At 36.3% G+C, this 16989-nt stretch overlaps 1 protein-coding gene across 5 annotated transcripts in view; it reads right to left on the reverse strand.

Annotated features, from left to right (window-relative positions):
- Positions 1-16989, reverse strand: part of LOC150101564 (ciliated left-right organizer metallopeptidase-like) — a 332876-nt gene that overhangs the window by 14646 nt on the left and 301241 nt on the right. For 4 of the 5 annotated variants that reach the window (XM_090400565.1, XM_090400567.1, XM_090400566.1 and 1 more), the window contains exon 16: positions 10836-11157. In XM_090400565.1, the coding sequence (XP_090256691.1) occupies positions 10836-11157 (322 nt within the window). The remainder of the gene's footprint in view (positions 1-10835; positions 11158-16989) is intronic. The other variant, XM_090400568.1, reaches the window with a different exon arrangement.

Here is a 16989-nt window from a genome sequence, read left to right on the forward strand (position 1 = left end):
CATATGCCAATTTTTAATACTTGTCCATCAGCTACTCACTTATCTATGTCAACAGTTTATATTCCAGTTCTATATCTTCTCATTTATGCAGTAGTCTTCTTTTGGGTTGCCTTTAGCCTGAACAGCCAATTTGTTTTCATATACTGGTGTGCTTTCCTTACAATACTCATATCTTTTCTGGCCTGTGCTTTATATAGTTCATATCTCCTCTCATCCTTATTCCAACAACATTTCTTCCAGAGCAGGCATCATCAACTTCTTATGGATCACTTGCTGAATAGGGCTGCACATCCATTTTATGCATGCTCTATTTATTCTTCAAACACTAGGGACACATTAAGATACTGCATCATTTAAACATCTTTTCAAAGCTTTCTATGCTCTGCTGATATCCTTTTCATTCAGTAACTGACACCATGGGAACCAAACACAGTCCTCTCTTCAGTTTGTCATAATTTCTTGCCTTGTAGTTCAGCATATATATGGATGTTCCAATTAGGAACATCCATATACTTAGCAACTCCACAGGTCAATATGACACAATTATTGTCAAAATAGCGACACTCTTAAATGAGAGCCCTACTGACACTAAAATCAAATCTAACAATAATATACTTAAAACTAATATCTGGCATTGAGTTGCTTCTTTCACATGCTGCTTGAGAATGTTGTCTTGCAAACAGCTCAATAAACTCTCCTTTCTTATCATGAGATTTTTTTCCTATTCAATCTTCAGATTGCTTTGAATTTCAATAAATTTATATGAAATGAAAAAAAGAAATTAGTCAAACAGTAAACATTATTACGAGATAATGTTCAAACCAGGATATCTGAAGCTGTATGACATCTACCATATAACTGGGTTATATGGTAGATGTCATATAATTTTTGCTGGGTGATGAAAGACATCTACACCTATCTATCTAGGTGCAGATGACTTTCATCACCCAGCAAAATACCACCACCACCTTGCTTATTAGAGAATTGAAGTGGCTGCAGCCATGTTTGGTTGCTAGAACAAAGGTTCCAGTTTCTGCTCCACTCACTCTTCCCACATGCAGTGAGAGTGACACCCTCAATGACATACCAATCTCACAGTAGGGGGCCAGGACCCTCCCCAATTTGAGGGGACAGCAGCAAAATGGTTCCAGAGCAGAGGCTGGCTGCTGGATAGTACAGGACCAAACTAGTTAGTAACAAATCTGGAGGCTTCCTGGTCAACAAGTGTCAAATCCTGCAACCAAGTATTTTGCCAGTTCATGAATAGAGGGAGACCAAATACTTTGGCTGCAGGGGGAATGTTGAGGCCATGCATGGACAGGACACCAAGTTTCCTCTGTGTGGGTGGTATGTTTGCAAGTCTGCCACCTCTCGCTGCATGCCCCACTTCTTCATCTCTTCCTCACAAAATATAATGAACAACCAAAGAAATGCAATTTTATTACAGTTCTCAAAAATTCTCCCACAAAAAATAGTTAACACAAAAACTCATAAATAAAAATAAAATAAAATCCACCCACAAAAAATATCAAAAATTCAATCAAACAAACCAAACAAATATATGCTGAAAAATAAAATAAAAAATTTCCACATCCACTTCACCAACATCCGTGGTCTAAACAGCAATATAAACGATGAGCATCACCACCTACAATCATCTAAACCAGAAGTACTATTCCTATCAGAACCCCAACTGGCAACCTCAACCAAACTATACATTACACAGCTCTTTCTGCCACGAGGGAAGCACTTGTCCATTCATCAGAACTGACATACCATGCCACTGACTGCACATCCTTGAATCCCGACTGTTTGATCTGCTTTGGCTCAAAATTTCTATACCAAACCAACTTGCCATTTTCATGTGCTCTCTATTGCTCTCCAAACTCCGTCAAGCACTCCAATCTCTTCAACTATCTATCTCTATAGCTCGACTTTTTGCAGTTGAAATACCCCAATAGTAAGGTCATCCTTCTTGGGGATTTCAATGTCCACAACTCACACTGGCTCCCCTTCTCCAGTTTCACCACCTAAGCAGGCAGGGATGCTGAGGTGTTTGTTATCAGATCTTCCTATCAGAATATCTGACAACCCCCTCCAATTTGCCTACACACTTGACATACTAACAAGCGCCCTTTCCAGGAATACTGTGGTTGTCAGTTGTCCTCTTGATAACTCATACCACAACCTCATACAAGTTTCTTTTGCCACAGAACAACCTTCACCCACCAGTTCACAGTCTTGTGTCCTTTGGCACTACAAGGGTACCAACTGGGAGGACCTCCACGACTTCTATTCTTCCTTTCCATGGTCCAACTACTGCTTCAGTTCTTCCAATCCAAACACCTGCTCAGATTGAATAACAGAAATCATCCTCACAGGAATGAGGTGCCTCCATCCCTTATTGCACTCCAAATTCTCAGCCACCAACCAAGCACTGGTTCTCAAAAGAGTGTGCCAAAGTTGTAAAAGAAAAAACCTTTTCTTTTACAACTTGAAAACATGAATGGCAAAGACCAAAAACTCCAGCTGCCGACTCTGTCTACACTGCAGCCTTCAACCATTATAAAAGAATCATCAGGTTGAAATCAGACTTTTAGAGGATTAAATGCTGCAAACTGACCTTCTGCCCAAATGGCTGTTGCTCCTTCTGGTCCCTTACCAAGGCGATTGGTTGTAACTTCTGTCCACAGGGATGGTGCTGTAATTATCTCACCTAAAGACATGGCCAACTTACTGGCATCACTCTACTCTTCAAATTCCTGCATTGATGACCTGGGTAAAGTTCCCCTGTACACTACCAAGAACGATTCCCCACACTCTTCTAACAAAAAAAAACTCCTCAATAACCTGAACACAACAGGACATCTGGTCCTGATGGTATCCCACCTAATGTGTTAAAAATTGTGCCCCAGAGCTAACACTATCCTGTATTGCCTCTTCAATCAGTCCTATTCAACTGGCATCTACCCTACAACATGGAAGCAGGTCCACATCCAGCCAATCCCAAAGAAAAGTGATAAAAGTCAACCAACGAACTACCGCCCAACTGCTCTCACTTCTGCTATCTCTAAAATTATGGAAAAGGTCATTAACAACCAACTCTTGAACCACCTAGAGTCATATCAACTAATCAGTGACCAGCAGCATGGATTCTGCCACTCACGATTACAGCTTATCTTCTTGCCTTCACCACCCACCTCTGGACTCAAACCATGGAGAAATTTGGAGAAACTCATGTGGTTGCCCTTGACATTTCAAAGGCATCTGATCAGCTTTGGCACAGGGGCCTACTTAACAAACTGCCATCCTATGGTCAGTCTTCCTCACTCTGCAACTGGACTGCCAACTTTCTCACTGGTCACTCACTACGTGTCATGGTGGATGGTCTGCTCGCCTCAGATTTCTCAACTACAACACAGGAGTATCTCAGGGTTCTGTTCTTTCACCCACTCTCTTCCTCTTGTATATAAATGACCTGCTCTCTCAAACTTCCAATCTTATCCATAGTTTTGCCAATGACAGCATATTCCATTTCTCCTTTTCATTCAACAAACCTTGTAGTGGTCAAGTATTAGAATCCCTCAAGATCTACCATGACCAGTGACCTGAACTCAGATCTCCTAGCTATATCCCAGTGGGACAAGGACAACCTTGTAAACTTCAGCACCTCCAAATCTCAGTTCTACCTGATCTCTCACAAGAAAGTGCTCACATCCCTTCCCTTACCTTCATTAATAGTGAGATATTCAAGCATGATCAGATTTCTCTACTCAGACTGATCTGCATCTCCAATCTTTACTGGCACAACCACATTTCAACTATAGCTTGTGCAGCCACTAAAAAACTTGATGTACTTTTCTGCACAAGACACTACTTCACACCTTCACAGCTGCTAACTCTATACAAAGCCAAAATCCACCCAGCCATGGAATATTGCTCCCCCATATTTGGATTGGAGCACCAAACTCCTCTCTAAGATTGCCTGATTCTATCCAGAAGATCCAACGCACTTTTACAGTCCATCTTGAAATACAGTGAACCAACTTCACTGCCTCCTCCTTTATTCCATCTACTTTTGTTCTTTCGAACAGTCTCTCCCACTTTGCCTTCCCCAAAGATTATAACCCTCAGCTGTTCAAGCAAAATGTGAACAGATTCCTTCTTTCTTCTATTTCTCTTGCCCACACATGGCACTAATTAATGTGGTAAATCAACTACTGATTATATGTTGATCAGATATTTAAATAAATAAAAATAATAATGTGGACAATGATTACTCATTTAGCATCCAAGTAATCTGGAGATACACCATCCCCAGCAAGCAAATTGTTAAGGCTATAGCAACATCCCATCATATATTTCATCATGTTTGCCTTCACTTAGCATTAAACTCACTGCTACATAGAACACATTATTACTATTATTTGTTGTTAAACTTTGAATGAAAAGAAAAGTCAAAACCTTTACCTTCAATTAGATTGAACATGATTTATCAATTCCGAAGCGAGTATCAATATGTCGAGAAAAATAATCAATTGTAAATTATCAGTTCCGTTAATATTTAAGAAAGTTTTATCTAATGCATCATATTGAAATTAAATAAGTGTTCTGTAAAATTTAAACTATGTGTAATCTATGTAAGTGCTATTACAATGTTGAAGGCAAAAGGCAATCAGATTATACAGCAATGGACTGAAGTCATACACATGCACCTAATAGAACGTGCACGTGGATGACCTCCGAATAGAACGATAGGGGTGAGATTGGCGCTAGGTGTTCATAAGAGTGACACGCCGGGAGAAATCAGGATAACGTAGGCAAGAAACATAGGGCGCGTGCTTTAAAAGTCGTTGCGGTGCCAGCCGTGGCTTTTTTCTCGTTCCCTGTACTGGAGTGGCTATCAGCGGAGAGGTCATCGCAGCTAGCGGCAGTGTCCATAGGCAGTTCTGGGCTATGGAATGACCTGACACGACAAAGTTCCAGATCACACTGAAGATCATAGACCCATGCCCAGCCAATTGATGAGCGAGCGAGGAGCCAGAATTGTTTCCCCTATCAGCGATGTGTCATGTCCGAATCCAACTGATGTATAGAAAAGCCGAGGTAAATCTAGGAGGTTAATCAGGAAATTGAAAGTGCTGTAGGGATATGCATGAAGGCCTAGTGCATACCCCAACTACTGGTAATGTAGTTTCTTATTTGTTAATGTAAAAATTGTGAAGGGGACATTGATTTAGATATATGTAGGACTTCAACTCAGGACTGAGCCCTCATTGAAAGAACTTTAGGAGTTATGCTGAGGAAATTTAGGAACTCTATAGTTTAATTGAAATAATAGTGTGGAGCTAATTGTGAATTGAAACAATTGTGTGAATTGAAACAATAGTGTGAAGATAATTTTGTGAATTGAAATAATAGTGTGAAGATAATTTTGAATGTATGTGAATTATAGAGAGTATAGTCTTTTATGGTGTCTTACATAGATGAGAGTCCGAATTTTGTAAGAATGAATGATTTGAAATTTTGATTTTGTATGTTAAGGAGATGTTGCAATCATAAGTAAAACTACTCACTTCCCAATATTATCTAGAGCAATCTCATGTCAGTAAAAATATTTCTTATAACTTGTATTATGTATATTCAGTGTATTAAATGTTAATTTCTTTTGAAATGAAAATGAAGACTTGCATGATTTCCATTTTACTGAACTGTTCATAAAAGTTTGAACCTAAGTGGGAGATAAGGTTGATAAACATAAATTAAGAGGCTATGACTGCGAGATAAGTCCTAACAGTGGGATTGTTTAAGAATTACGAGACTGTGTTTGGTCCCATGAATAAATATTCATCAAGTACATTTTAGGGTGGCACAGTATAAATATAAATTTTCTCTAAAATTAAGAAGGAACCAGTACCTGAAATGAAACAAAGGAATTGGCACCAATTAATGACATTTCCTTTGTCTTCATAGCTCACGTGCACATCTTGTATAATTACTCATCAGCCTAGATTGAAAGTTAAGACATGACTCACTGATAGTTTAAGAAATTACTAAAAAGGGGAAGTCTGAAAAGAAGATAATTATATATATATGAATACAAGTATTAAAAAGTAAGTAAAATAATATTAAAAATATATAAGAACAAAACAAAACAGGGCATGACAGCCCCAGGATATAACATCATGTTATTCATAACATTATATCACCAACATCGCAAGTGAATAAAGCTGCTGTAGACAGAAACCTAGAAATATCTAGGTTAAAACAAATTATTAGACAATTGATGAGTGAATTATAAAAAGTTGATAAACAGTTAAAAAACTTGGACAGGACAAGAAAATGAGCAGAACAAGAAGAAAATGATAAACGCTGAATCACGTAAGGTAACATTGAATAATTATAATAGCAATAAGGTAAGTCAGTTAAAATATAAGAAAAAAGAAATAATATGGTATGATGATTAGTTAATCAAATTTGCACTTGCTGACAGAATCATCTTTGAGATTCCAGGCAACAAAAATTAAAGATAGGGCAAACTAATAGAGGAACAGAAAAAAAAGTAAAGAAGGTAGTGCTTGTTGGAACTAATGATTTAGGTAACAATACAGTATGAGAAAGGATATGAAAGGATTTTTCAAAGAAATGAAAAAAAAAGTGAGAAAGTAAGAATTGTTAGCTTATTACTGAGATATGGCAGAAATGAGTTAAGAAGGAGGACTATGATAACAAATGATTCAATGTACAGGCTATGTAGAAGAAATGATGCGAGTTTTTGGATGTCTAGAGTGAGATGGTAGAAAATATTTGTATAAAAGGAATGGCCTGCACTTGAATGGATTTGGCATCAGGGGCCTGTAGAAATCATTCACTGGGTTAGACCTAATGCAAAGAGTCAGGGAAACTAGATCATTGTAAGTCCAGCTATGGCATGCAAGTGACAATCAAATGAATGCAATTGAGCATGGTTATGAATCTGGTGAGAGAGGGGCATCAGAAACAAAACAGTAGATTTGATTTCATTGCCTTTTTGTCATCTTTAGTGTATACTATAATGCAGAGTACTTTAGTAATAAGATGTGACACTCTTTGAGTACTTTTATATGGAAATATGATTTCTGCATTACGAGGGCTGTTTGATAAGTCTGTGCAAAAGTCTAAGATATGGCACCAGCAGTACGTATCAAGGTTACTTTTAGTTGTTGGCAGCTGTTGGAGGATCACACACTAAGTTTCAGTCAAACAGATCTATTACTCTGTGTTTAACATTCATTCGAATCGATCAAGTACCGTGATTTGTGAAAAATGGATGAGAAAGAATTTCGTGTAGTCATTAAACATTACTTTTTTAAAGGCAAAACGGCCCAGGAAACCAAAGCTAAGCTTGATAATGTTTATCAAGCTAAGCTTGATAAACATTATAGTGAGTCTGCACCTTCAATTAGAACAGTTTATAAGTGGTTTAGTAACTTTCAAAGTGGCTATATGAGCACAAGTAACGCTGAACGTTCTTGACACCCTGTTGGGGTCACTTCTCCAGAAATTATTGAAAAAATCCATGATATGGTGATGGATGATAGAAGAGTGAAGGTGCGTGAAATTGCTAAGGCTGTGGGCATCTCAAATGACCAAGTACATAATATTTTACATGAACATTTACATATGAGAAAACTATCTGCAAGATGACAGTTGGATTCTGGATTCCGTTGAAGCTGTTTCAATGGAATCCAGAGGAATTTTTGCATTGTTTCGTAACAGTGGATGAAACATGGATTCATCACTACCAGCCTGAGACCAAGGAACAGTCAAAACAATGAGTTGCAAGTGGGGAATCTTCACCAAAGAAAGCGAAAACCATTCTTTCAGCAGGAAAGGTTATGGCCACTGTCTTCTGGGATGCTCCTGGCATAATCTTCATAGACTTCTTGGAAAAAGACAAAACAATTATCAGAGTGTATTATGCATCTTTGCTGGATAATTTAAATGATGAAATAAAGGAAAAATGACCACACTTGGTGAAAAAAGAAGATTCTTTTTCACCATGACAACGCACCCACTCACTCTTCTGCAATTGTGACTGCAAAGTTGTTCGATTTACGCTACGAAGTCTTTTCACATCCCCCTACTCTCCAGATTTGGCTCCCTTGGACTACTATCTGTTTTCAAACATGAAAAAATGGCTGGCAGGAAAGAGATTTTCATCAAACAGTGAGTTGATTGCCAAAACAACTGCCTATTTTGAAGAGTTGGACAAATCAAACTATATGGACGGGATCAAAAAACTCGAGCATCGTTGGACTAAGTGTATAGACCTCAAAGGAGACTATGTTGAAAAATAAAAAATGTTTGTTACAAAAATAAATATGTTTTCTTCATTTTTGCATGGACTTATCGAACAACCCTCGTACTTCAACCTTGGTATCACTTATGAGTCTTGCTCCCACTGATGAGACTTCAATAAAGGTTGAAACCAGTCTGGGTAGTGGCATAATGCATAACATTATACATGTCCATAAGAATATGTGTGTTGCACTATGGGTACTAAGGCAAATGATGTGAAGTCCTCAGCCTCTATATACAAGTAGCTGTGTCATGAAGTGACTTTACATGCAAACTTTGTTTGCTTACACTTGGATGAAGGATTAAACCAAGAATATAATTTCTTAGCATCTTTAATTTATAGAAATCACAATATCAGAATGAAGGAGAATTTATGAGCTGTTTCAAGACACCTTTCTCAAGCACCATGTGAAAGAAGGAACTTGAGGTCAGAGAGTGTTATATTTGATCATAGTATCAGAAGAGGTCTCTTGACTTCTGTCCACATAGCAGTGAGTTGTTTATAGACATTGCAGCCTCTCATGTGTGTGTGTGGAAACAATATATATATGTATGTATGTATGTGTGTGTGTGTGTGTGTGTGTGTGTGTGTGTAGGTATGAATGATATGTATATATAAAATCTTATAAAATCTACCTACTATAAATGCTAATGTTGTTGATGATGAATTGGCCCTAACTGTTTGCTGATCAGAAATACAATTTTATTAACACAGACCAGTATTTTACAATAAAAACATTTATTCAAACCTACCAGTTTCGCCAGCAAACTGTCTGGCTTTTTCAAGGCATTACGGAGATATGAAAGTTAGTAAATGCAAATTAAAAGGAACATAAAAAACGTTGTAAACCAAACTAGTATCTATGGTTACACGTTTCGCGTGACAGAGATGACTTATTGTTCTTATTCATTATCATGCATGCGTGTTTGTTGCAGACTTGTAATGTGATTACTGGCTAGCTGTAGTTCAGATTGATTGAGAGAGAGGATCAAGTTTTTCCACGAACTGTTTAGAATTACACCCTGATTTCTGTTGAGGTTTCCGCCGGTTATTAGTACTATTGTGGCTTCCTTAAATACAACTGACATGCTAGCCAGCCTAGATGTTGTATCCCTTTTCACCAATGTTCCAGTAGAAGAGGTAATAAACATCATCCAAGACCTCTTTCCTCTAGACATCACACAGATGTTTAGACACTGCCTTCAATCTAATTTCTTCAAGGTTAACAACACCATATACCAACAATTAGAAGGCCTAGCAATGGGAAGCCCACTATCACCATCTTGTGCAGACCTTTTCATGGAAAAACTTGAAAAAGAAATTCTCTCTGCAATCTCTCCGAGACCATCTACATGGTGGAGATATGTGGATGATATATTCATCATATGGCAAGACAGCTTAGACAACCTAAAATCGTGTGTGGATAAAATCAACTCAATACATAGTAAGATAAAATTCACTCTGGAAGTAGAAAACAACAACCAACTGTATTTTTTAGATATCTTGATAAAAAAACAACCTAACAGTGTCAAATTATCCATTTACAGAAAGCCCACAGATACTGGAAGATATCTTCACTATACTTCAAACCATCACAAGTCACATAAACTGAGTATTATCCACATGTTGAAACATAGAGCCAAAAAGTTATATCAGAAGAGGAGGATACACAGAATGAACTCTCACTAATAGCTAACACATTATCACAAAATGGATATCCTCAAAACATCATCAAAAAATATCTATACAATGACAACCCCAGACAAGAAGAATCCCACCGTCAGCACATTTCTACTGTAGTGATACCTTTCATCAAGTCAATTTCTTATCAAATAGCAAGAATACTAAGAGCCCACAACATCAGAGTGGTCTTCAAACCAACCACCAACATCAGACAAGTTTTAGGATCTCCAAAAGATAAAGTTCCGTTCTACAAATATCCAGGAGTATATTACATTCCCTGCTCCTGTGGTCTTGCCTACATCGGACAAACTTCACGAAGTTTAGAAATTAGACAAAAAGAACACGTTGGTGATGTAAACCACAACAGAAGCATCTCTTCCGGCTTAGCACATCATTTCTGCACGTCTAACCACACGATAGATTGGCAAAACAGCTCCATGCCATATCTCGATGACGACTACAGGCATCGTGTATTTAAGGAAGCCACAATAGTACTAATAATCAGTGGAAACCTCAACAGAAATCAGGGTGTAATTCTAAACAGTTCGTGGAAAAACTTGATCCTCTCTCTCTCAATCAATCTAAACTACAGCTAGCCAGTAATCACATTACAAGGTTTGAATAAATGTTTTTATTGTAAAATACTGGTCTGTATTAATAAAATTGTATTTCTATTATAAAACGACCAAAAATGTATAATTTAAATGTTTGCTGATCACTTAACTTTAAGTTTAAGGGCAGGGAGATAAGAGATGAAAATAAATAAATGTAGATAAATAAAAACACAACATACATATATTTTAAGACCTACCTCATCTGTGTTGACAGTCCAATGATTCCTTTAAAAACAAAAGCAAATTCGGATTTTATTAGAAATAGTTGTACCTCTTGCACAACACCTTTCATAACTTCATATGGTACAGTAGAATTTTCAGGAGGCCATATACAAACATCAAGAACAAAATTAACTTCTTCTGTCATATGATTTCTATTTACCCATGAGATCGGAATCCTTAACTGCTCAGCCAATGCCTTGAGAGCAGCTATTCTGAATTCATCAGGTGTTCCAAGACCACTTGTATGAAGGCTTGCTACAGTTGGTGTATTAAATTTTATTAAAATACGAACTATATCTGGAAAGAAAAAAATTTACATTTTTCTTGCATTGCATAAAAAAAGAAAAGACATATATACATTAACTTCTGGAGAAGAGAGTTATTGGACAAACTGAAAATAAAGGTTATCCAGAAATGGTTCTAGCAATATGGACATATCAGCAGTGCAAAAGAAGTTTAGCTTTTTGATATTTATCAATGTTTAAATTATTGTTTTTGTGTAAGTGACAATAAAGGAAAGCAAAATTATGATCTTGCAAGAAGCACAATAACTATACACTGTTGTTTGCTGTGTTTAAGTCCTCTGCACCTATTCAAAATTTACTCATGTGTTTAGGTTTAGTTGCTAATTAGAACTCACCTTAGTTGTTTAATGGAATGAAAAATAACAAGGAATAAATTAAACAATAATTTAATGCTTCTAACATTTTACCTATGTCAAGAAGAAATCTTTAGTGATACAAGATAAGCAGCAAATGAAAAGAGAAAAAAGTGGCTCTTTCAAATTGAGCAATAACTTGATGTTAAGTTCATCTTTTCTTCAGTTAGTGTGAGATAGGATCAGGAAGGCATTAAGGTTTTCATAGGCCCTAGGCACTCTTATATTCGACTCCCTGCCTCACCCTGGCATACCACTAGGGACAGACTCATTCCAAAAGCTGTCCTATCAACCTCTATATCCTATGGACCTCAAATCCAAGTCGAAAATTTTTCTGATTCCTTAGCCCTTGCATGTTCTTCCCTCGTCATATTTTAATATGGGATGTGGTAAGATGGAGAAGGGTGCAAAGCAAGAAAAAAAAAAAAAAGAATAATGTATTGTAGATGAGAAAATTGCGTGATTTAAAAAAAAATCATTTGTAAGTGGAGGTTTCGGTGGTTAATAAGTTCACATGGTATATATTCTGGTAATTGGACCACATTTTTTTTAATAAGCTATATAAAACACAATGAATTAATAAAAGACCCGACAAGTTTCGTAAGTCGTTTGACTTACATCTTCATGGGTAAAAGGTAACTTAAAGTTTAAAATACAAAGAAAAGAGAAATTATTAGTAATAGTTCATGCTATACAGTTGTAGCCGTCTGACTATTCATAAAATTAAAAATGAGAATGCAGATTCAAAGCAGTGCTGAATTTAAACAATGCTGGATGATGCCATGTTCTGTTGTTCACGTTCATAACGTCCGAGGTCTAACTGATGTATATTTTTTTTTATTAAAGCTGACCAAACTTGGTGGAGAATTAATCCTTGATTTTTATTGCATTGTGTTGGTATTTTAAGCATGTTTGCAGCTTCTTTAAATTTCCTTATGTAACAGTTTTTTCCTATGTACGACATGTTTGTTTTCTGACAGAGTACATTGTGGTGGGGGAAGTGGTATGGAAAGCTAGACCTGATTTGTGTTCTCTTCTGTTTTGCACATCCTTCTGGTGTTCGTTCATGCAAATTTCCCCAGATCTTCCTGTCTGTCCTACGTAGCAGATGCCACAAGAACAATAAATTTTCGTAAACACCTGGGTTTTTTAAAATGATGATGAGGTTTCGGGGGATGTAGAAATCTCGAAATTTTTTTCAGCGGCAGAAAGGCTACTTTGATATTATATTTGTTAAGTAATTTAGCCATCTTGTCTGTAACATTTTTGATATATGGAAGCATGATAGCATTTTTGAAATCTTGAAGAATGGTTATGAAACCAAGACTATCAAAAAAATCCTCCATACAGCTTCTACAAGCATTTCTCAGAAACAAGATTTCAAAAATGCTATCACGTCTAATTTACATGATGCATAAAAATTAATGCTCATGTAAATATGCTATCAAATCTTCCAATATGCACATAATAGGCGAACTTGTAAGGGAATTTTATTGAGAGAAGAAGTTGTCTTCAGAGGAACAAATAAGAGATACCAATTCATGTGAGGTTTGCAACAAGTGCAGAGATTGTATAGCTTTAAAGTTGTGGCTATTTTGTTTTGTGTATCTCATGGGAAATAATGCTAATATTACTGTAATCTGTATACAGAAAGAGAGTCAAGGTTATGGAGATGGATTAAGCATTTTGTTCATTCTGAGGTAATTGTAGCCATTAGATAAGTAAATGTGGTATATATGGATACCTTCAACTATGAGAACTGCTTCATTAGAACAGAGATTGATGGCGCCTACTAATAGAACAATGACTGGCCACTCCCTACCTTACACCTGAACACTGCATGTGTCACCCTCATAAAAAGTTGCTGTACAAATTCCTGCGTGACATACCCATAATTTATATATTGAAAACATTGAGAAATGCTTATAAAGAGATCAGAAAAGGAATAGGACATTTTCATGGAGAATTGCATCTTTTCAAAACCACTTCCATCTTATATTCATATAACTTCCATTCATATATCAAGTCCAGTGGAGTATGTAGAGTGAAGTAACTGGACTTTCAGTAATATATTTTCCTAGGATAAAGCCCGTTTAATCATCCCTGAAATCTGTTATGTAGTAAACCAGCTTATGAAGATAGGCAATATTCTGACAAATGTCTATTCACAAGGCTAGTTTCTTGATATTAAAAAAAAAAACTGTCCAAGGGCCATTTATGTCCAAGGAGTAGTTAACTAGTCTCTCTTAAAAAATATATAGTTTTTACTATCATCATCACAAACAGAATTTAAACCCAGGTGTTTTCTAAGGTAAAATAACACCTAGTAAAACTGTATGCAAATGAACTTTTTTTTCCCAGAGTAGTATCTACCAATAATAAAATTAATAAATAAACACTTTTCTTTATATATGTTTTCAGATTATTTGAAGTAATTCTTTTTATATACATATATTTGATCCTGTATACAGGATACATATCAATTGGTATCTTTAATATGTACAATTTAATCCTCATAGAAAATAAACTCATGATTAGCTTACATATTATTTCTTTCTCTCTCTCTCTCTCTGCACTAATGCTCTACAATATTTAATCAAGAATATCAGTTACTCCATTTTCTCTGTACTAGCCACTTTGAGTTTTTTTCTCTTACCATTATAAGCCCAGAAGAAGCCGGACAGCCCTGTCGGCGAAACTTGTTGGTATTAGATGTTTATAAATCATGGTCAATTAAAGATCAATATATAGTTCATTTTAATTATATGTTTGAATGACCAAATATAATCTAAACAATAATATCAGACATAATTTTATAAATTATTTATATTTGTAATTCACACAAAGTTTACTTAGAAAATTCTAACCAAACTAAAACTGGCTGTGATCTTAAACTATACAAATCATTCTTAAAAACTTTTAACAATGTTGTTATGTCAACACTCAATCAGTATTGCTCTTAACATAATACTTTTTTTTGTTATTTCTCAAACTTTATTTTATTTACTAAAAATTGAGATTGTATATACAGGCAGCCCTCGGTTTATGGTGATTCACAATAACGTCGGTTGCCTATGTGGTTGACTGAAAAACGATGCTAGCAGGCACTCTAGTGTTTGAGTGTTTACCGAGCTACTACAAGGTATATGTATCAAACCTAGTTTTAATGTTGAATCTACCTAATTGTTCTATTTAATTTTTTTTACGTACATACGTATTTAAATTGATAAAGTACGTAATTACATACCATGTCTGATAATAGAAGAGTAGAAAAATTAGCAGAACTTGGTGTTAAAAAGGTGCGGAAATCAATCACACTTGAAAAGAAGATGGAGATGATTCAAAGAATGGAAGATGGGCAGACATGTGCTGATGTTTGTAGAAGTATGAATTTACCTCCATCGACTGTTACTACAATTATGAAAAATGCAGATAGAATAAGACAATCTGCGCAACGATCTACAGCAGCACTAAATGCAAAACATGTACATTATAGCAGGGGTAAACTTCATGAAAAAATGGAAAAATTATTATAATTATGGGTAGATGACTTAAATCAGAAAAACATTCCTCTGACGCAGGCTGTTATAACTGAGAAAGCAAAAACGATTTTTGAGGATTTTAAAAAGACAGATGGAGGCGAAGAAACATTTTTAGGAAGCAAAGGTTGGTTCATGAGATTTAAGTCTTGAAGTAAGTGCCACAGTGTCAATTATGTGGTGAGGTGGTAAGTGCAGATATTGCAGCAGCAGCTGCTTTACCTAAAGAATTTTAAGACTGTGTAGAACAAGGAAGTTATCCTCTTGATCTCATTTTTAATGTTGATGAGACTGAGCTCTACTGGAAAAAATTGCCATCATGCACCTTCATTTCCTGTGAAGAACGTTCAGCTCCAAGTTTTAAAGCTGCAAAAGATAGCCTTACGTTTTTGTTGGGTGCAAATGCCTCTGGAACTTTGAAGCTTAAACCAATGTTGGTGTATCATTCACAGACACCACGTGCCTTCAAGGGTCTAAAAGCCATGCTGCCAGTCTATTGGAAATGGAACAAGGAAGCTTGGGTTACACAAGACGTTTTTATAGATTGGTACACAAATTATTTTTGTCCTACTGTGCTTCGCTTCTGTAAAGAAAATGATTTGCCAGCCAAGACATTGCTTCTCTGAGCTTCTTTATCTAAGTGTGAGCAAACAAAGTTTGCTCACACTTAGATAAAGGATTAAACTAAATTTATTATACTCTAACCAAGTGAAAAATAAACTTTCAACATCTTTCTCTAAATCCAGAGTAATTTATTAAAAAACGGTGGCACACCATTTGGCAACTCCTATAGGTAGAGATGACCTGCTAATGCTTCTGCCTGGTATCTCCACTTGGGCCTGGCTCCCACTGAAGAGACCTCAATAAAGGTCGAAACTAGTCTGGGTTGTGGCCCTTCCCTTAATGCATAACATTAGACATGTCCGCAAGGAGATGTGTTTTGCATTATGGGAGATACTGAGATAGGAGTGTTGGTATCTTGCTCCACCTTTGCAAGGAGTGCTCTGGTGTTGTACCACCTTACCCCAGTCCTGAAGATACTTTCAGGAGCAAACTTTGTTTGCTCACACTTAGATAAAGGATTAAACTAAATTTATTATACTCTAACCAAGCGAAAAATAAACTTTCAACATAGAAATATGTAAGCTTTTCGAAGTTTCATATTTTTTGTATATAATTTTGTTTTGTTTTCGTTATTAATAATTGTATTTTAACAAATATATACGTGTATATTATCAAAGCTTTAAATATAATAATGTTAAACATACTTCATGTGCATATTTTTTGACTATGTGGAACATAACTTCATACCTCCCATTAAAATTGGGTTCGTTTTACGCCGATTTTTTCAGGAACGGAACTGAGGCGTAAACCGAGGGCTGCCTGTATATGTATATTCAGAACTGTATATCACCATAAGACAAAAATAAGATTATATTGAAGCAAAAAACAGGAAGATGAAATCAGAAATCCAAAAGTGTGAAATAGAGCAACAGAAGAGTGTGTGTGTGTGGGGGGGGGGGGTTAAAGATACCAAGCTAGTAAGCGCTTGAAGTATTTTCAGGTCTGAGGCAACTCGTGGTAAAAGTGGAATTAGCTCTGATCACTTTCCTTAGTATCTTCCATAATGCAAAGCACATCTCCTCGAGGACATGTATAATGCTATGCATTAAGGGAAGGGCTACTACCCAGACCGGTTTCGACCTTTATTGAGGTCTCATCAGTGGGAGCCAGACTCCGAGGTGGTGATACCAAGGTTGAAGTAATGCAGAACTTATAAATTTACCTATACAAGTTGCCACAAGGTGCTTTGACATTATTAAATAAAAATCTCAGGATGAGAGAAAGATGTAGAATGATGAGACCTCAATAAAGGTTGAAACTGGTCTGGGCAGTGGCTCTTCCCTTAATGCATAGCATCATACATGTCTG

Source organism: Typopeltis vanoorti, chromosome 11 (genome assembly GCF_054136105.1).
Source record: "Typopeltis vanoorti isolate ZY-2024b chromosome 11, IOZ_Tvanoo_1.0, whole genome shotgun sequence".
NCBI lineage: Eukaryota > Metazoa > Arthropoda > Arachnida > Uropygi > Thelyphonidae > Typopeltis > Typopeltis vanoorti.